The sequence below is a fragment of the Atractosteus spatula genome, chromosome 15 (assembly GCF_055471065.1).
Source record: "Atractosteus spatula isolate fAtrSpa1 chromosome 15, fAtrSpa1.hap1, whole genome shotgun sequence".
Taxonomy (NCBI): Eukaryota; Metazoa; Chordata; class Actinopteri; order Semionotiformes; family Lepisosteidae; genus Atractosteus; species Atractosteus spatula.
In genome coordinates this window covers 4,375,490-4,397,203 of record NC_142720.1, presented here as the reverse complement: position 1 = coordinate 4,397,203, position 21,714 = coordinate 4,375,490, and the positions used below count along the sequence as shown (strand labels likewise).

The window sequence follows — 21,714 nt, the reverse complement described above, 5'->3', positions numbered from 1 at the left end:
CAATAGATAAGAAATCATAAAGAGGTAGATGGTGATGGTGTAGGTGAGGTCCGAGGGGGATGGCTAAATGTGTTCGCCAATCTCACTGCTTGTGGGTAGAAGCTATTGAAGAATCTAGTGGTAAGTGTCCGTATGCTCTTATATCTCTTGCCTGAGGGCAGTGGGGTGAAGAGCTCATGCCCGGGGTGGTGACTGTCCTCTGTGATGGCCAGAATTCTACCACGGCAGCGGTCCTCATAGAGCTGTTTAATCTCGGTGAGACCACGGCCGATGATCTTCTGGGCCATATTGATCATTCTCTGCAGTGCCTTTCTTTCTCGCAAAGAGGTGTTGCCGTACCACACGGTGATCCCGTTGGTGAGGACGCTCTCGATGGTGCAGCGGTAGAAGTTCACCAACACATGTATTGGCATCCCCCATCGCTTGAGGCACCTCAAGAAATAAAGGCGCTACTGAGCCTTCTTCATGATAGAGTCAGTGTTCACAGTCCAGGTTAGATCTTTAGAGATGTGAATTCCCAAAAACCTAAAGCTGGTGACCGTTTCCACTTCCGTTCCATCAATACTGAGTGGGCTGTGAGTGTGTGGCCTTTGTCTCCGAAAATCCACTATTAGCTCTTTTGTTTTCTTTACGTTCAAGTCCAGGTTATTGCTATGACACCACCTAAGCAGCTGTACGACTTCATCCCTGTAAGTGGACTCGTCATCATCACTGATCAGTCCTATTATAGTGGTGTCATCTGCAAACTTAATGATGCGGTTGTTGCTGTGTCTTGCTGTGCAGTCGTGAGTGAACAGGGAGTACAACCTTGGACTCAGACAGCAGCCTTGTGGGGTTCCAGTGCTCAGGGTGAGTGGTGTTGATGTTTTATTGCCTATCCGCACCACCTGTGGTCTCTCAATAAGAAAGTCCAGCAGCCAGTTGCAGACAGAGTTGCACAGACCTAATCCCCTGAGCTTTGTCACCAGTTGACTGGGTATGATGGAATTGAATGCTGAACTGTAGTCCATAAACAGCATTCTCACATACGAGTTCTTAGTGTCCAGGTGTTCCAAGGCTTTATGCAGAGCCAGGGAGACAGCATCATCCACTGATCTGTTGTTCTGGTAGGCGAACTGCAAGGGGTCCAGGGACTCTGTGATGGAGGAGTTGATGTGTGACAACACCAGCTTCTCCAGGCATTTCATCACCACAGATGTTAATGCTACTGGGTGGTAATCATTCAGGCATGTCACTTTTGCCTTTTTGGGGAGTGGAACAATAGTGTTTTTTTTAAAGCAGGTGGGTACCATGGACTGTGACAGGGAGGAGTTAAAGATGTCCGTAAACACTGTGGTCAGCTGGGCTGCACATGTCCTCAGGACGCGAGGTGGTATCCCATCAGGCCCTGCAGCCTTACGGATTTGCACCCTGCTCAGAGTCTTCTGCACGTCCTGCTCCGAGAGTTTCAGAACAAACTCGGCCTGCACACTTGGGGTCTTCTCAGCAGTGCCCGTGTTCAGAGCATCAAAGCGGGCATAGAAGTGGTTCAGCTCGTCAGGCAGAGATGCGTTGTTCGTGTCAATCTCCTGGCTGCAGCCTCTCGTCACTGATACTACTCAACCTGTAGTTCTCCAGGCAGATGAATGTGTTTGGATATTAATGTGTAATATTCATATAAATGATTAAATACGAATGTTTATAAACCATGTACAGTTATAGAAATACAGTATGACGTTGTGTTTATGGGTTAAAAGACATGATATTTTTAATATAGTGTTACTTAAGAGCTTCACACGTCCTTACAGCTCATTCTTACCATGAAGACGAACGTTAAACCCGAACTGCTTATTCAGAAGGGGAGAATTTTGTTAATCGTGACATGAGCAGGCTGCTCTCTACTTAAGAGTGAGCAAGATATTTACTTCTGCGGTGGTAGTTATTTCATCTGAATGATCTTCTACTGCCTGCTAGTCTTCATACATCTGAAAACATTTTTTCCATTTTTTTAGTCCTTTACGTGGGATTTTCACAGGGTTGTAGCTAACAATAAAATGTTAACATTATTCGCTTCAGTCCAGATAGAAGACTGCTTTTTTCTTATTGCACAAAATTATACTCTTCCTTGTTTTGTCCAGCAAATTTATGCGATCTGTGATTTTCTCAACAAGCTTTATTATACTCTTTCCGTATGCAGGAACTGTGTGGAGGCTTACACATAAACAGCAGCTGTTACACGTTTATACTGTATATGCATAATAACCACCATGAAACAAGAAACATAACCTACATTCTTACTTGTTCCAAACAATACTAAGGGTATTAAAGGAGGTAAGGCCTACTAATGTGAACATTAAATTAAAAGTGGACTATTTTCAGTAGAACTCTGAAGTGAAGAATTATGCTAATATATTCATTGGTATCCATTGTTCAGGGGCAATTATAATTCATTCTCAAGTTTTTTATCTGTGTTCTCTCCCCCGTTGTCTTCTGGTCTTCTGATCTGTATTGACAAAATGTATCATCAATTGCATTGTTAAGCACCTTGGGGTGAAAGGCGCTATAAACAAATAAATTGAATTGAATTAATGAAAAGGAGTATACATTTCTGTCATTTCTCCAAACGATGTACAGCAGTCCCTGCTGGTTCTTCAAAAGATTCCCTCACACTGCAAACAAATTCTGAATCAGAACAGGAGTGCAGGTGTTTATTTTTGAGGGCTGTACATTGATGTGCTGCTTGCTCATAGCTCTCGTGTCCTAGATTTGATTCTGATCTGGTGACCATTCTGTGTGGAGCCTGCATGTTCTCTCTGTGTTCAGGTGGGTGGGGCTGAGACTTTGCGTCCTGTGGGTTAGGCTCCAGAAGGATGGGACCATCTGTAGAATGAGGCTACACTGAATGATGGATGGCTGTGCATCTTTTAATTTGTCTGTTCTTTTCTACTTTCTGTTTTTACAGGTTAGAAGCCCCAAAGGAGTTGAAATGAGGAAAAGGCAGCATCCGCACAGCGAAGGCCCTCCTCAGGCACCTGACCAGCAGAGACCTCGCACCTGCTGTCTGTGCTGGTGTGGTTGCTGCAGATGCCCCTGGTATGTCATCCCATTCACTTTCCTGCAGGCCTTAGTCAGACTGAACTGGGGTTCTTGGACTGAGGACAGTTTATGCCATATGGTGTGGAAGCAGAAACAGATAATGTAAAAACCCAGCAGCAACACAAACATCACAGCTAGCCAGCACGACTTACAGATCCTTGATTATTCATGCTGAGTAATTTGCTAAACAAGCAAAAGCAAAAAAAAAAGTCATCTTTATTTTAATGTCATGTTATTTGAATCAGTGTTTTAAACAAGTTGTGCATTTTTAAGTGCATGTTATTATTCGGACTGGGGGGGTATGCTTGTGATTACCTGGCACACTTAAATCCACTGGGGTAGATTGGGGCTTTTGGACAAGGTTGAATGAACACCAAAGAGTAAGTGTACCCAGAGACTGAGACTCCTTGGATCCACTAACATCACGCTATCCTGATAGGTGCCTTCTTTACTGCGTCAGCAGCTCAACAGCACCAGGTCTGCCTGGCTGTTCTATGAACACAGGACAGCCCTGTCTTATTGCTAGGCAAGGTCATTGCATCAGATATGGACAAGATTCTGACTTGCCCAAAGACCAAGGAGCATCCAGAAGCCTTACAACTTTGTGGCACAAATCCTTGCAGAAACTGTGAGTGTCTCTGGTGGGTGCTATGACCCTTTCATCCCTGGGCACACCTAGCAGGAACACCTGCAGGACTAGTATGCAACAGCTCAAGACATGTGGTGGCGCTCTGATCCTGGATGCTGCTGTCTTGGGTGTCCTGTAGGTTCTGTGCTCTGAGCCTCTGCATGTGTGTGAGCGTTGTCCCACTTGTGGGTTGTGCACACTACCAGCTGGGGATGCATGCCAGAAACGAATCTGTCCTTCTCAGGATAATATGTTTGGGTTGGGAGCTCAAAAGCAAAACAATTGCGTGAACTTTTAGCACATTTTATTGCCACTGTGCAAATGTCCTTGGAATCAAAAGGTGTAGATAAAGAGTCTGAGGAAAAGGTGTGATTTTGGTCGTGCTCTCCAGAATCAGTTGGACTTTTTGGCCCTGCAGTCTTGTGGTCCACAAGAAGTTTCTTCAGATTCTGTGAGGATTGAGCTTACTCTTACTATGGCCTGCAGGTGGAAACTCCTGTCTAGGGACAGGAAAACACATTTTCGGTGTCCAAGAGCTGCCTTACACTTTCACATTTGCTCAGATGCCTTGGAAGTGAAAACTGATGTTGGTGCACTCAGCCTACGTGACACATCTTTCCCAAGGAGACACAAAGACTCTTTGCCTTTTCAGACCTTTTGGTCTGACATGCAGGACTGTCTCTGGCCCTGGCAGAAACAACTGCCTTCTTGGCTGAGCCTCTGGGGAGCTGATTGGCACCTTCACCAGGATGTGGGACAAAGTAATTCATCGTCCATTTGGAGACAGATGAAAATGTCATGTCCAACATCTGGCTTTTGGAGGTCAGAATCCTACAGCGACAGTGTCCTCGGACTCTTTTATCTACACCTTTTGATTCCAGAGAAGTTTGCACAGTGGCAATAAAATGTGTTAAAAATTCACACAATTGTTTTGGTTTTGAGCTCCCAGCACAAAACATATTCTTGCAACAAATACATTTGTTGAATGAAACAAAAGTATTTAATTTGTCAATCTTACCATTGTTTTCTGTTGCCCCTCTTTGAAAACAACTGTTTTTTGATGGGTTATTAGGTTGGTACTAACTACCATACAGGCTAGATTGGCCAAGTGGCCTCTCTTGTTCGTAATGTTCTTAGTACTGTAGAAAACCACTGTTTGCTTCCTATTGCATTTCGATTCTTCTGGAAAATGCAGAATGTTCCATTCATATGTTTACTTGACAATAATGTATCGTAAATATTGGGCAAGATGGTGTCATATTGGTTGGCACTGCAGCCACATTGCTTGAATCCCTGGTTTTGTTTGCAGACCAGAGCTTCTTCTGTATGGAGTCTGCATCCTCATGGGTTTCTTTCCACTTGTCAGAGATACTCTGGCTCGGCTGATTGCTGTCTCCAAGTTCAAGTTCTCCCTGTGTGTGCCTGTGTGGCCTGTGGTGGGCAGGTGTCCCACTGGGAGTGTGGTCCTTTGTACTCCGTGCTCCGTGATAGAGCCCGGCTCTCATGTCCTTCACCAGGAGTGAGCGTTTGTCTGGTAATAGACAGATTACAAAATCTATGGTAAATGCAAAAAACAAACACCCAGACCTGTATTACATCCATCCATTTTTTAACCACTTCTTCCAGTTCAGGCTAGCAGGGGAGCTGGAGCCTATCCCGACAAGCAGACTGTGAATTTCTAATAAAATGAATTAAACAGCACAAATTAACAGTAGTATTCAATAACATACTGTAACAGCCAATAACACAATACTGGGCGGCGAGTATTGTGCTTTTAGTCTGTGTCTAGAATATGAGAATATTTTGTGTTTTGTATTCTTTTTTCATTCATTTATTTATTCCTCAGCATTTTGATTCTGCTCACAATGTCACCTCATGAAAATGTTTAAAGACAAATGCAAATCACCGAGAGAACCCTTGCTGGCATTTGCATGTGGCTGTCTACATGGTCTGATAAACTCTTTGATCCATTTGCATTAAGCAAAGGAAGTTGTACTGTATGATGCTTTTGGGAAAAGAAATTCCCATTAAGAAGGAGAGATGTTGAGAGGAAGCCTGTTGCTGTGAAATAGTGTCAGCCCTCTCTGCCCTGTTTTCAAGAACGTTTGGTAAAGGTTTGTAGGTTTGCTCTGTAAGTCAATCCAACTGGTTAAATAATCCACATACAGGATCCTCTCCCACGGCCTCTGAATTGATCAAAATGTATTTTGCAGTATAATTGCGGCAAAGTGTAGGTAGTGTCAGTGTTGTACAAGAAGCCACGATGAAGGGAGAGTTCCAGGTAAATGAGGTGTTTAAACTGTAATCTACATTTACATAAAACAACTTCACATTTTTACAGAAATATTTATTTGATCCACACAACCTTTTGCTGCTTTCAGCAGTCACCACAATAAAACTCCTGATCTGTATCAATGATTTAGTGTCTGATCTACAGTAGCTCACAAACTACAGCTGATAGATTTGGTGCTCTGTGGTGTAGAATAGGGGGAGAGGCACACAGAAAAATCGACAAGGGAATTCCAGCACTTTCCTCTCAACGGGATGTTATCCACGCAGGAAGCAGGAACATACGATACTCTTATTGCAGGGTGATTCTGAGCTACAGGAAGTTCCACACAAAAGGGATAATGGTATTCTTACACTTATATAGTGGTTTTCTGGACAGTCCACTCAAAGCTTTTTACAGGTAATGGGCATCCTCTCCACCACCACCAGTGTGCAGCCCCACCTGGATGATGCGACGGCAGCCATAGTGCGCCAGTGCACTCACCACACATCATCAGGGGATTATTAGGAGGCCGTGATTGGTAAAGGCCAGGGGGAAATACGGCCAGGATGCCGGGGTTACACCCTTTTCGAGGAACATCCTGGGATTTTTAATGACCACAGAAGGTCAGGACCTCGGTTTTACATCCCATTTGAAGGATGGTGCTTTCTTACAGTGTAGTGTCCCCATCACTATACTGGGGCATTAGGACCCACACAGACTGCAGGGTGAGCGCCCCCTACTGGGCCCACTAAACCACTTCCAGCAGCAACCTCAGCTTTCCCAGGAGTCTCCCATCCAGGTACTGACCAGGCTCATGCCTGCTGGGCTTCAGAGGGCTGCCAGCTGTGAGTTGCAGGATGATAAAGGCGTTTATGTAGATTCTTCTATGTCCTCATCAGGACAATGTGGGGAAGCAATAAAAAAGTAAAAAAGAATGGCCTGGTGTTGAATAAAGCATGTGGTGTTTAAATCCAAGGAAGTTGTGTTTTAAAAATTGCTCACACAAAGGCCTCACTTGTGTTTGAAATTGTGTTTGGATTTGGTCACCACAGCACAAAAAGGACACCAGGGATAGCCTTGGAAAGAGTTCAGAGAAGAGCAATAGGAGTGACTCCCGGGGACAAGGAAGTGGATACAGTTGACAAAAATGACATTAAGTAATTTAAACTAGTCTGCTATGTTATTTGCCTTCGTATTTTCCTTCTCCTGAACGCAATTTGTAAAAGCAGAACCAGTTTTGTAACAGTGCAATCTTGTCACACTTCGTTGAGTCCATCTCTTGTTTCGCTGGGATTGAATATGTTTACTGAGCCTTTCTTAGTATAGTAACTAGGTCATTTTGCACTGCAACAAGTCAATCTTTTTGGGTGCAGTAATGTGCAATTGTTCTTCTGGTCTGTGACTACATTCAAAAACCTATTTCACTTGAACCCATAGATTTTGAATGGTTTTTATTTTAAGAAAAACGCAAAGTTTTAATGATTACAGGTTGAAAATTATTTTTTAAAAGAAGAAAACAAAAATTTAGAAATCCTTAAAGAAAAGCATGATTTGCATAAAAATTGTGATGCAGGAATTATTGAGTGGAAAGATGCTGGAAAGATGTAGTTGGGAAGAAATGTAAGCTGTAAAATTACATGACAAAACTTAACTGAAATATGCTCGATGAGAACTGAGATCACAGCTTGGATGAATTGAGATGGCCGTGAGAAGTTGTGCTGTTTGGAACTCATCGGTGTGACCATGTCTTGACATCTGGCCTGTCTCATATAGTCTCATTTATGTGTAAAATGTGTAAAAGACACATAGCTGTACAGGGTTTACAGTAGGTGTGTGTGCCATGTGACCCTTGCTGGGAAATCTTCTAAAGTGCTCAACAGGCTTCAGAACTTGCTCCTCAAGCACCTACTGTAACTCCTGTCCTGTGCACATTGCACTAGCTCCCAGTGGAGGGTAAAACATACTGAATCTTTAGTGATTAGTGCATGTTGTCTATTTAGAGCACTTTTCAGCAGGTGTGGCAAGCAGATTCATGATTGGCTGTGCCCACTTACTTAGAACACTTGGTTCTGTTGCTAGGTCTGATAAACAGGCGTAATATCAACAGAGGCACATTTGTGGGACTTTACCTTGCATTTCCGATATTGTAACTAACATTAGAGACCCTGAAGGCAAGTGTTTTTCATTGATGCCTTTACAATATTTCCTTGTCTTTGTACTTTTCGACTGGATATACAGTACGTGCCCCTAGCTGCTGTTACTTGTCTCCCTGTGGTCAGCATCAGAAAGGCAAAGGAAACAACAGTTTTCCCTGCTGTGTTGGCCACTGTAGTGGTCAGTGCTGGGGCCCCGTTCCTGTCTGCAGCCCATGCAGTCTGATTGTTCTTGTCAAATTTCTCAAGCGCGGGCATCGGTTGTTAATTAAATTTCAATGTCAGACCTGTGGAGGAGGGATAAAGTGGGACAAGGAAGGTTTAATTCAGCTGTCGATGATTCACAGACTGAGAAATCCTGCAGGTGGTGCCCTTTAAGACCAGGACTGGGGACAGTTAACTCATTGCCTCTGTTGTCTTGTCATGGGTTATTGAAACATACCGGATACAATATTTTGTGAAAGACAACGAAGGGCGGTACTGCAACTTTTAAGGTCCAAGGGAAGCTCTTAATGTTTTGGGGGGGATTTTGTTCTTGGATTTGTCAGGAATGAAGACCTGATGGAAGGGCGCGAGAGGCAGATCTGTACGAAAATGGAAAGTATTGAAACTGCGGAAGAACAGTAAGTAAAATGTTTCTGATGGTCCTTATTATTGATTTATTCATTTTATGTTAAGCAGCTTACATTTGTCCCTGGTTATACAGCTGTATTCCTGTTTCTTTGTGTATTCTACTGCTCAAAGTGGCCCATGGGTTTGTTATTTTCTGCAGGCCTGACAGGTGTGGGCATTTCTCAGCAAGGCGATTCCAGGAGCAGGGCTGTAACGTGCTGCGCTCAAGTTTTCCAAATAAGAGATTATATACTGTATATAAACTGATTTTCTATCATTTTGCACAGGCTAACTAATGTTTGATCTCTGCTTTAGCATACTGTGCATTTCTACATACAGTATAACAAATCCCACATTTCTTTAACACACTGGACAGTCAAGGGCCAATGTTTAGCCTGCTCCTCAATTTCTTGCTTTTAATTTCCAATTACCCGGCACATTCTCACTCACGTCCCGCTATTTCTCAAGGGCTAATTAACCAGATTGATCACTGACAAACCTCCACCAGATCACCAGCCTAAGAGACACAAAGACCAGCTCTGTGTTCCCTTTCTCTGTGTCAGACTGGAATGCGACCTGGTAGAGTTTGTGGCACTTTGCTCTCTTTGACAATGACATGCACCCATTGGTCCTGGTGCAGTTACAGAAGTGTCATGATTGTAGTCCTTCCCCCTTAAGGGCGCTCCGGCTCTTTCACTTTTGAGTTGATTTTGTGCACCTGCCCCCAGTTCCAGCCTCCTCCCAGCCCACCTTAAAAGCCAGACGCCCACTCTGTTCTGGGCTCTGCATTGGTTCCCGTACCAAGCGAGTCCGGGATCTGAGCGTCTGGTCCCGTTCCCCCTTTTTCCCCCCGACCCTCCACCGGATCCCACTCAGGTATTTAATCCTGTTTGTCCTCGTCTCGGATGGACCGCCCGGCTTTGGACCTTTTGCCTCCTTCTTGGATTTCCCTTTGGACCCTGTTTTGGATTGTTTGCCCCGGACTCACCCCCCCCGAATACCTGCGCACCTTGGACACGCCCCCAGTTTACATTCCCGACTCCTGCATGCTTTTTTCCCCGTGTTTTTCTCACTTATCCCTGGATTGTGTCATCTGCATAGGGTCCAGAAAGAACGCTTTCGTGACAAGAAGTGTGTGGCGAACTCTGAGTGGTCAGATCCAGCTGCCTCTGAGCTAAAGAGCCCATCATGAACTTCAATTCCCCTTAAGGATCCTCCAGTGAAGTGCATGAAGCCTGCTTGATCTTTACAGAGCTTTGACTACTCTGACAGGACCCGCTACTACTAAACAGGCTACATGAGCATAAAGGCCCCCTTTCGTTAGCAACAACTCCCAGCTTAGCTCATAGCTTTTTGCCTACAATAGATTTTGAAAGAATGATTTATGCTCTTCCTAGTTGTTGAGGCTACCCGCTAATTTGGGGCCACGATTGTGGTTCCTGCTTATGCTGGTTTCTTTTCATGACTTTGAGATTCATCGTTTTTGGAATGGATAGTGTTACTCTGTCACAAGCAAGTGATACATCTGAAATAAAAAACCTGAGATTCTTTTTTCTAATAAAAAAAAGATCATCTTGCCTTTAGCATTATAATCGGTGTGTCAGTGAGCAATTTTATTTTCTTTGGCAATTGCAAAGTTTCTCTGTGCTGTATTAGCCAATTAGAGCATAAGGTTGTTTGGATTGTTTATTCTAAAATAAAAAAGTCACGTGAGACAGCTGTTCACACACACAAAGGTTTTTAGAGTGTTTTACTCATGCAAATCTAATTTAGGAATGCCCCATAGGTTTAAGAGAAGCTTTTAGGTCCTGTGAGAACTACAGTGTGCTATCTCCAGCATGTTAAAGACTACATTGAGACAATATTAAAATGCCTACCTTGCTGTTCAGCCTGTTACTTGCATAATAAGGTGTCTCAGATGTTTGAAACACCTTGACTCGATGCCAGTGGGGCATATCATCAGTTTAGCTTCCAGATCCTTTTACTGTATCTCGCAGTGTACTGATGCCATCGGAGGCAAACTGACTCTTCCCAGTTGTATTGCACTTGATCTCACCCCAAGGTGTCGTGTGTAACCGTCTAGAAGACTTGTGAGGGTCTGAGTAGACAGCTCCCTTTCTACTCTGCGTGTCTTTTATAGGACTTGGGTGTCCACAGGGTCCACAGGTGCAGCCTGTGAGAATGCTGTGTTTGGACTGTCTCATCACTCTTGGCTGCCCTGTTAGAGTAATTTAGCAGTTTACTCTCCTATGCCTACAGAATATTATCACCCTCTAGTTATTTATGTACTGTACAATAGGCCCTTCCCCCCCTTGTGGTACTGCAGTGCCTTTTTTGCTGTGACACAGATAGTAAAGCCACACCTTGGAACAGACTGCAGAGCGCATCTCCCTGACCTGATAACAACGACAGCCGGCACATGGGATTGAGGGTGCAGTTAACTATGCAAATTATACCAACCAAAGGAAAGTTCAGTATTACAGCTATAACTAAAAGACTGCCTTTATTTTAGAATGACTAGCAGTTAGACCTTTAAAAATATCTACTTTAAAAAAATTTTAGAAGGGTTAAAACCTATAAGTCATTATGTGTGGCTGATGTCTGTGACTGTATGCATGTAGCAAAAAGTCTCACCAGATTTTCTCAGCTCCGGACATATTAATAAAGAGCATGTGCTAGATTGCAGGAATGGCCTTCGGATATGGAATGCTTGTGGATATTTAAAACAACATAATATTTAACTGGATCTTAAAGGTAGGTTTTCAACAATAAGAAAGGTTAGCCCATCTACTTTACCTCAGTTGGTTTCTAGCAGCAAAGAATGTAATGTGTCACATTCAACATAGTGTTTCGGTGTTGTGTATGTAGTACAGCTGCCCAGTGTGGCTCAAACTTTGAAAGCAGTTGAAGATTAAATACACCTGCCCAGTAAAAAAAGAGAGAGGAAGCAAAGCTGATACATAAATAACTTCAGATCTTTGTTCGAGTGATTTTCAAACACATAACAGAAGACTTCTCTGCTGTGCTTTGTAAATTATGCTTTTATGCTCAGAGGTGTGAAGCCCATTGACAGAAATTAAAAGCTAGAAGAAAAATTAAAAAATCTCCCAGAAGACATACAGTAAGAAAGTTATGTTTGTTTTTCGTGTCTGTTTTCAGATTAGAGCCCACCCTGGAGGAGATCTTGTCTTGGTCTCGTAGCTTTGAGAGAATGATGTATTCCCCATCAGGAAGGAATCTCTTCAGACAGTTTCTGCGTTCTGAGTACAGTGAAGAGAACTTATTGTTCTGGCTTGCTTGTGAAGACCTGAAACACGAAAAGAACACGAAAGCAGTAGATGAAAAGGCCAGGATAATTTATGAAGACTATGTCTCAATTCTTTCCCCTAAAGAGGTAAGATCTAAAGTAGCCTAAGACTTTGTTTCTCAGCAGCCAACCATAAAGTTGCCCACTCTATAGTGGGTGGCCTTTTGATCCATCTTCACTGATGCTTATACACAGGAAAGGTGGTTATAGATACCTGTACCAAACCAGCCTTCAGTAGAGGAATGAGTGAAATAACTGAATATGGAAGACTTTCATAACATACCTCTTACGGATCCAAGAAAGTCATTAAATTTACCATCATTGTCATGCATCTCAAATAGATTTCGGATCAAACATACCTGTATAGTACAGGGACAAGTACTGTGCAGTACTCTCTGTAATAATTAAGTGATTGGGCTGCTACTTTTAGATTAGTGACCAGAACCTACTGTATGTTTAACAGATAGGTGGTGACTTTTCTAATAAGTGAGGGGAATTACAGTAAATTCTGTCAGACTCTTACATGGTGTCTGCACTAGCTTGTGTGATGCTTCCACATTTTTCTTGCGTATCACTCTAGAGTGGCACATTAGAAATAGGAGGCTGCCATGTCAGTGACAGCCATCACATATAGCATCTGTGAAATGTCATAGCGGGGTGGGTTTGTAATTTGTAAACCACAGGTTACAGTTTTGGAACAGTAACCAAATGTTTTGGGAGTAAAAATCCCAAACAAACATGATATACTTATGGATCAAGTAAAGCTTTATTCCATGCTGAAAAGAGAAGAAAAGAAACACAATGTTTAGGCTGTGGAGCCTTCTTCAGGTGACTACTGATTTAATTATCTTTAGTCTTTTCTCAAAGCACGCTTTGCTTTCACTCTGCTAGAACCAGTTATGAGCTGAATCTCCTTTTTCTACTGAGGGGAAGAAGAGAAACATGCTTTTCTGTAAGCCTGGGAGACCTGGGGCTCTGTCACACTAGCAAGGTCATTTCCATTCCTGAAAAAGACAGCTCTGCCAGGTGTTGAGTTGAGAAGAAATCCATCATGGTAGCATAATACATGATGAATTCCAGAAACCGGATCTATATGAGAGAAAACCAGGAATGACCGGGAATGTAAGAGAAGAACAATCTTTGATAAGGCTTGACTTTATGGCTATTCCAAATATTAAAATATCAACTCTCTTGCTGAGATTTGAATGTGCTGTTTATGATAAGAGATGTGGCCATCCAGGTGCAATTGCAGTATTGTAAATATAGCCATTTTTAACCACTTTCTTCTATAAGAGATCATTATGAAAATCCTCTGAAGGCTTAGGGTGATCTGAATGACAGCTGACTGTAATCTAATGAGCAGAAGGCTGAATAAGACAGCATTGTGATGTGTGCTTTCCAGCTGATGTTATTTTGGTAAAAGTAAAGGCAGATGAATCTGCACGTAGTACATTGGACTTGTGTTGTAAGCAAGTGACCTTCATTAACCTACGTTGTCTGTATTTTCACAAGCAACCATTTAAATTTGATGATTCCGGAGACAGACGTTGCTACAAGAAATCTGCCTCTGTACAATTCACCTTTAAAGAGTGGGATACATTGAGGTCAACTGTAGTAGCAAGTCAAGCAGGTCAGATTTGAAAGTAATAATACTTAAACTTATATGGGGCATTTTCTGGACACTCTACTCAAAGCGCTTTATAGGTAATGGGGACTCTCCTCCACCACCACCAGTGTGCAGCCCCACCTGGATGACGCGACGGCAGCCATAGTGCGCCAAAACGCTCCCCACACACCAGCTCTCAGTGGGGAGGAGAGCAGATTGATGAAGCCAGTTCAGAGTTTGGGATTATTGGGAGGCCATGACTGGTAAAGTCCAATGGGAAATTTGGCCAGGACACCAGAGTAACACCCCTACTCTTTTCGAGAAACACCCTGGGGTTTTTAATGACCACAGAGAGTCAGGACCTCGGTTTTACATCTCATCCAAAGGACGGCACCTTTTTTTTTTACATTAGAGTATCCCTGTGACTGTACTGGAGCAATCGGACCCACACAGACAACAGGGTGAGCGCCCCCTACTGGTCCCACTAACACCTCTTCACTAACACATTACCTTTCCCAGGAGGTCTCCCATCCAGGTACTGGCCAGGCTCACACCTGCTGAGCTTCAGTGGGCTGTTGCAGGGTGATACACTGTAGCTTCTGGCTAAAGTGAAGTTGATCTTTTGTTTTTAGGTCAGCCTTGATTCCAGAGTTCGAGAAGGGATCAACAGGAACCTATTGGAGCCTAACAGCGACATGTACAATGAGGCCCAGCTTCAGATTTACACTCTGATGCACAGAGACTCTTTCCCAAGGTTTCTCAACTCCGCGTTTTACAAATCTCTCGTTGAGAGTGCAAGAGGCTCCTCTGCAGAAATCTGACTCTTCAGAAGTGGCACCGAGGGTTTGCTATTAACTTTTAAAGAAATGCAAAGCAATTAAAAAACACCCCCCCTTAGCTCAGCTCCTGGTGAACTGCAGCATAAAGAAACTCCTCAGGCAACTGTGAAACAAAACAAACACCAGAATGTGTACCCTTAGTCATTGTACTGTACTTTCAAAGCCTTTTCGCACTCACGCTTCACAACTGTGAACGCAGACAAAACATTTTTTATTTGGATTTTTTCACTGTTTTTAACAAGGTCTTAATGCTTGACTGTAATAAAAAAACTGTGTGTTCCTAAATCCAGTTTGCATGTAACAAGAATATGGAATTTTGAACTGAGTGCCATCGGGTCCAGAGCATTGTGGAGAATGTCTCCTGTCTGACCTGCTCTGCTACGCGGGCCCTGTGAGTTAAGGGAATTTACTTACGTTGTTCTAGGAGGTACAGTACGCTGCAGACGCTATCCTCATTGGGAACCTGTCTAAGCAATTTCCTTCTTTAGGATAATCAAATAGGGAAACGAAAGGGCTGAATTTATTCAAGCGTCTGGGCATATCCCATCATACCTTCAACAGCAAAGAGAACCACATAGCTCAAATGTCACAAAGGGGCATTTTTGTGAAACAAAAATAAAAACACAAGCACAGCTATGTGAAGGGATATTATAATTGTATTTGTTAGACTAATATTAAGCATTATGAGTCATGTTGTGACTTTTTTGAAGCTTTAGGGAGTATTAACAACTGTTTCTGGTTTTATGTAAGATTTTTACGCATTTAACAAAGATACTTTGTTTCGACCCCAGGTTTGAAACAGTTACCCGTCCAGGGATGTAGTAATGTTTTATAGTACTGGCTAAGAGAATTAAGAAGTAATCGGCTTCCAGTGGTGTTTTGATTTGTGGGTTGACAGTGCCCGGTTCTGGGTTCTGTTGCAGAACCACTATAAGCCTTGAGGTTCTGGACCGGTCGCAGGTGAAGCAAGCTTTGTTTAGCTTTTACTCACAAAAAGGCCTCGGTTCTCCTGTTGTCCAAAAACAAGGATTGAATTCTTCGAAACCCGAAAAGGGAGCAATGCGTGAAATGGTTTGTCAAGGAGCCACAACCTAACCCTCAGAAAGGCTTGATCTGATTCGTAGCTATGTAGCAAAGCAGCATGCATCAATTTTACACAAGATGTTTACATACTGTGCACGGTTCAAATTACGCAAAGAGATTGAAATTTTTAACATTTGTTTTTACATGATAATACCATGAAAATAGGTTTTAACATGATTTATGAGTTTATTCTTTCTCAGCTGCAACTTCTGTCTGCTGCCTCCTACAGAGTGATAAAACTAATGCTGTTTCAGATAGGAGTAACTCTCTATTTAAAAAAAAAAGGTTTGCACCACTGTGTTTTGTTCGGCATGACTGATGAGTTGCTCAACCCATTAAAACTAGTGCTGTTTGAAAAAAAAAAATCTTATCTTGATAATCCACAGAAGGATACAAAATGGGCGCCGTGCTCTTCCTTTCCCCTTTGCACTGCGGTGACCAGGCGTGGCGCGTAGCTGCCAGGATTTCACTGCAGGAAGTAAATTAGCTTCACGGCTGGGCAGAGCACATGGGGGAAGAGACGGGTGAGGGCCGGTTTCACAGTGCTGTGAATACTGCTTGTTCCAGAAAATAGCCACTCCGTTTTATATCCCAAACTGCTGAGAATAACGGAAAAATAATGGGATTGATGGTTTTAATACAACTCTCATCGTGAAACTCTTTGTCTTCTAATTCTGTAAAATATTTTACCTACACGTGGAAAGATTTCTCTGCAGTACCATTTTGCCACATTGAAGACGGTCTCTAAACATGAGACTGCTTAGCCTTCAGTCTTTTGAAATGCATGCTAGATGGTTACTGGATAATAGTAGTATTATAATATTTAATACTACCACCTAGTGGTATATCTAATATATTTCATGTCAGCTATTTTATGACAAATTTGAAATGAATTGTTTTAATTACTGTTTACTTAATCACCAGACTGCGGCTGAATACCTAAAATCCTTTAATTCACCTTGGACTGAGGACTTGAGACTAATTGAGGAATTACAACCCATTGGCTACAGGATGCTCAAAAACTACACCCAGTCGGACAAAATGGCATTAGAAGTCAATTGCTCGTTAAGAAATGCACTCGGCTACAAATGCGATAAGGAAGAATCTTGAAACTGATGGAGGTGAAGGGAGAGGGAGGACTGTTTGTAAAGTGCTGCACCTTTTTTTTTGTGTCTGTGCAGAAAAGAAGTCCGCCACTGCAGGGTTTTATAGTACTGAGCGTTTTGTACTGCTGGTGCATCACTGCTTTTATAGTGGCAAGGTGATGGGAGATGACTTGATTTTGGATTTACCTTTGTTCTTTGTACTCGTCTTTTCAAGAACAATCCGGAAAAGAAACTAGTCAAAACAAAGAAAAACGCCAAGGGGTAGTCAGATGTTGCCCAGCATCAAGTTTGTAGGAATACTGCCATGTAACCAGATATTGAAAATCGCCAGAGCAGGTTGTTGATGTAGTAGTTTCATATAGATCTAATGTATTATATTTATTTTAAAAACACTAGCCTTATTCGTGGTGTTTCTTCTTGGAAAGTCTCGTTAGGATTTGCCACTACCTCTCATAACAGTTATTTTGTTTCACGTTTAGTTGTTGATGTGCAATTGATATTTAGAGATTTACTTGAAGCCTAACACTGTAAGCGTAATGTGCATAGGAAAAAAAAAAACGTATTAAGAGTTCACAAAAAGTAGCTGGATTATTTTTGTTTAATTGTTTTCAGCTGAAATAGATTTTAAATATATAAAGAATTCAGGAAATAACTGTATAAGGGCTAATCTTATTTTGCCTATGCAAATATTTCACTGTTGTAACGAAACGCTGAAGAGGTCTGAAAGCTGTGTGGAAAAAAACAAGGTTTACATTGTTTTTTTTGCTGATACTCTTCTATCATATTCAGCAAAGTTTCTTATTTTTATTTATAAAATAAATATATAGTAAATACCTTCATGGTGGTAAAAGGATATTTATAAAGATTAACTTTTAATAAATTAATGTCTTGTCTGAATTGTTGCTGTGTTATGACATTCCTCTTGCTAGGAAAGCTGATTCACATTTAACGTAAAACACGTCTTTAGAGAAACCAATGAGTAATGTTTACTGGCTCCTTAGTTCATGGTTGGCTTTCATGTTTCTTTCTTCAGGACCATGAAAATTTATTTAAAACAAGGAGATGATGAATATTGTTGTTTTAGAATACAGGCAAGAAAACTTGATGAATTATGATCAATGTTCAGTGATGCATGTTTCTTTTCTCGAAAAAGTGGTGCACTTGTTGTCTTTCAAAAGGATAGTTTCTTAAGGGCTATGTGGGGTGCGTTACCAGAATTTACAATTGTAAAAACAGAAACATCTACCTCTGTTTTTTGCCTTTGTATTCAATTAAGTGCTCTGAAACAGCTTGGTGGCTATAGCAGAATGTGTCTGTGCATAGCTGCTTTTTTTCTGGAGTATTTAATGATACAAACATATCCATGGCTGAGGTCACATTTGATACAGAACAGTAACAACTGCTGAGAACAGTCACATTTTGGCTTAGACTTCAGTACTCTGTAGTGTGAAACTGGATATAAAGCATACCTTTTGCCAAGTTAATTATCTTATAATAATTTGCGAATTGCTTTTGTTTTTCATAGTATTACAAAAGGAAGATTCTATTGCCACAAGGAATGAGATGCAGAATTTAAACAAAACAGCTCATCTGTCTCCTGTAGGTTTTCTTAAGGAACTATTAAAATGGCAAAAGTTTTCACATACATTTCAGGCCACTCAAAAGCACACGTAACAAGCTGAATTTCCTTTTTGGGTTGCTGGTTGAATTTGGTGTATTTGCAAAGCTGGGTAAGACTGGCTTGGTATTGCCTGAGGCCCGACTTCAATGGCAAAGGTACAGCTTTTTGCTCTCCATAAACCCCCATCGTTATTCTATTAAGACATTGTCAAGTGCAGAACTCTGAAGAGGTGGTTGTTAATGCAACTGTCAATTAACCAGCAGATTCTGTCCGAAAAGCATCATTACAAGAAGCCTCAGTGCCTGGACATGACCTCTGTCATGCAAATATGGGAACAACTTGATAGTCATCTGCATGTAACACACCCCATCGTGATGTTTATGAAGGAATACTGATCTGTTCAAGCAAAATGTAATGTGTGTAGTCTGCATGTAACTAAACAGATAAGTAGAGATTATGGAAAAACGTCCAGTGAAATGTGATGTATTTATTGCACATTGAGGTGACTCTTAGTTGTATTTGACTTTGAATTGAAAAGCTAATGAAAATGAAAGTCTTTCGCATGAACCTGCTCTCCTTGGTCCTGCAATTTCATGATACTCTGTGAAGATGTGTTAAGCGATGCTGTTTCTTAGCTGGAAACAGTGACAGGACCTATGGTCACTTGCTGCTGCGAGCCCACTTCTGGGAGCTCTGCTAGTTTGTCCCTGGTTAGAAGCCCAGGATACAGGGTACCCTTTCCAGTTTCGGTTCCATGATGCTTTTCCCTCTCTGACCCAGGTACGTGTTGCCCCTTGCCCAAGCTGCAGTACAGGGCTCTAGAGATGTTCAGCAGGCAGAGCCCTTTGCTCAGATTGCAAGTGTGTTGCTTTGAATCTGGAGCTATGGCATCCCTTGTGTGTGTGACTGGAGGTTCTTTAACAGTGGTGAGCTCAGTTTGCATGGCACTTCTGTACATAACCACTAGGGCACACTTCTGTTGGCAGACACAGCTTTTGACTTCATTGTGTCACAATGGGAGCAGGCAGCTTTTGGCCTTTGACCTGTTGGCACTTTATTTGCTCCCACCAGCCCTGCCTACTCTTAAATGTGTTTCATGTTGACAAAAACAAACCGATCACAGGGACTAAGTTCAATAAACCTCTTCACAATCTGCAAACCTAGGGAGACTGCACTCTAATGCTGACAAATTCATTATTGATTGCAAACACATTACTCTGATTGTTGCCTAAATATGAAGCCTTAATAGTCCTCTCAGTATATCTATTTTCATTGCTATTTCTGAGGTTTTGCCAAGTGGAACAGTCAGATACTGTATGTATGTGCATCTATGTAACATCTAATCTTAGTTTACAGTGTTGATGGGCATAGTGCAGAACAGCTACAGTATGTGCAGATTTAGAGGTAGGAAGAGACAACAAAAATAACAGCATGAAAACTGGCAACAGATTATAAATATCAGAACCTTTTCTTCTTTTTAAAAACAACATTAATGATAATTACTGAGCTCTTATAGTCCTCTGGGCATGCTGTAAACATATAGTTAGTCCTACAATGTTAACCGAGAGTTAGAAAAATATACTGTGACCTTAGTGATACCAGGTAATTAAAGGTAGTTAAAGGCACTTGATTTTACATTCAAGCTTATGTGATTGACTACACATTTTAGTGCAATGTGGATATTTTTTCCTTTTTCCAATGAATGCTTAGACTAACTCCTTATACTTCAGAATTGTAAGAAGGTTTGCAAACAAGAGGAGGTACTCCTCTTGAAGAGCCACTCTGTCCTTTTAGTAGTTAGTAGCAAATTGATCCAAGTATCTTGTCCAGTCTTAAAAGCACGTCCTTTTGGTTTCCTTTAATGTTTCACAAACAATGGTGTAACTTCAAGCACAAAATACTAAGCTGATATTTTTGAAGCACATGGTCCCTCAGAAAATAAAAGTAAAAAACAAAGTAAAGTAAAAACAAAACTTTAGACAGAGCATCTAAATAAGAGGTGGCCTTCGGCTTATCATTTTCCTTTTTTCAGATTTGCAGATTTGATCAAATTTGCTTCAGATTTGATCCGGGCTTCTATCAGAACATCCTTTTCACACAGTCTTGAGTTTCTCAAGTCATGGCACCCTTTTTAAATATTGTCATCAGCTGGAACAGAAATAAATGAGAAATTCACAAAATTGTGTTCTTGATTTTACTGTAGCTGCCAGTGCAAAAATTGTATTTTTTGTGAAAGTCTTTACATCAAAATTTGAAAAGGATGGATATTTTTAAAGGATGCAATATAGAACTGTCCATCCAAACTGACATTTTATATTCAGCATGCATTTGCTAAATAAAATAATGATTCAGTTATTTATCATAAACGATACTGTATGAGTATGTATTAAAGTACTGCAATCTGCAGACAATAATTTTACAACTCCCTTAGAGAAGTGATTCTTTCTTTACTTTTCACTAAATTGGGGTTACTTTGTTGGCAGAATAATCCGTAGTGTTGTGATGTCAGTGGGACAACTTTTCCAAGGGATTTTTTAAATTGTCTGAATGACTTTAGTCCTCTTTATATTAATGAAATTATATTCTGATGAGCCAATTCAGAACCTATGAAAGAAATCATTTGTTGCATGAAACTGGGAGACTGTTTGCTGAATAGCACAATTATTAATCTGGTATTTCAATTACTTGGATATGATATCAAACCAATGCGATTTTTGACGACTGTAAATATATTAAATACATTAAATAACAAGGTGCTTTGGTCTTCTTCTTTTTAATTGCAGGAGCACTCTTAGCATGTCATAATCGTAGTTTACAGAGCATAGTTTCTGTGACACAGTAAGATACTGTACACAGCATGAACCTCCATCAGCAGGATGAGAAACAAAAGCAGGAGAAAGGAGTGTACATAGAGACATGGCAATGTTAAGCAAACCAGCATTTTGGAAAGTTGGGTATCTTGATAAAACTGCTTCTGGTTAGATGCTCTTAAATGAAAAGACATCTGGGAAGAGATTTAATGTCCTGTTGCTCCTCAAAATATATATCTGTGGGCAGAGATTAAATCCCCTCACCAGACTAAAAATTCCAGACGTGTGACTTGTTAACAGCTCTGTACGTGCCAGAGCCTGCTTGCCCCTTACTGATAGGAAGCAGCGAATCAAGAGTTGGGGCTGGACTTTGTGAATGTGGTTTGCAGTTCTCAGGTCTCTGGTGTCATTCAGTGTTTTGTGCATTTGGGTATTTAACAGAGAGACGTGGATCGTACATAACATCTGAGCCGAGATCACTTGGATGGTTGTATATTTCCACAGTGCCACTGTGGTATTAATACCACAGCAAGGAGCTGTCACTGCTGAGATGAAGACAACACTTGAACTACCTCTCAATTTTTACAGGAACTCAAAGGATC

General features: G+C 41.5%; 1 protein-coding gene across 1 annotated transcript in view; it reads left to right on the top strand.

The window, feature by feature from the left end:
- rgs17 (regulator of G protein signaling 17) overlaps positions 1 to 20,482 on the top strand; it is a 31,812-nt gene extending 11,330 nt beyond the window's left edge. Inside the window, exons 2-5 of the mRNA XM_088934101.1 lie at positions 2,942 to 3,072; positions 8,677 to 8,751; positions 11,900 to 12,134; positions 14,286 to 20,482. Coding sequence (XP_088790227.1) covers positions 2,966 to 3,072; positions 8,677 to 8,751; positions 11,900 to 12,134; positions 14,286 to 14,474 — 606 coding nt within the window. The 5' untranslated portion in view covers positions 2,942 to 2,965 and the 3' untranslated portion in view covers positions 14,475 to 20,482. The remainder of the gene's footprint in view (positions 1 to 2,941; positions 3,073 to 8,676; positions 8,752 to 11,899; positions 12,135 to 14,285) is intronic.
- The last annotated feature ends 1,232 nt before the right edge of the window (positions 20,483 to 21,714 follow it).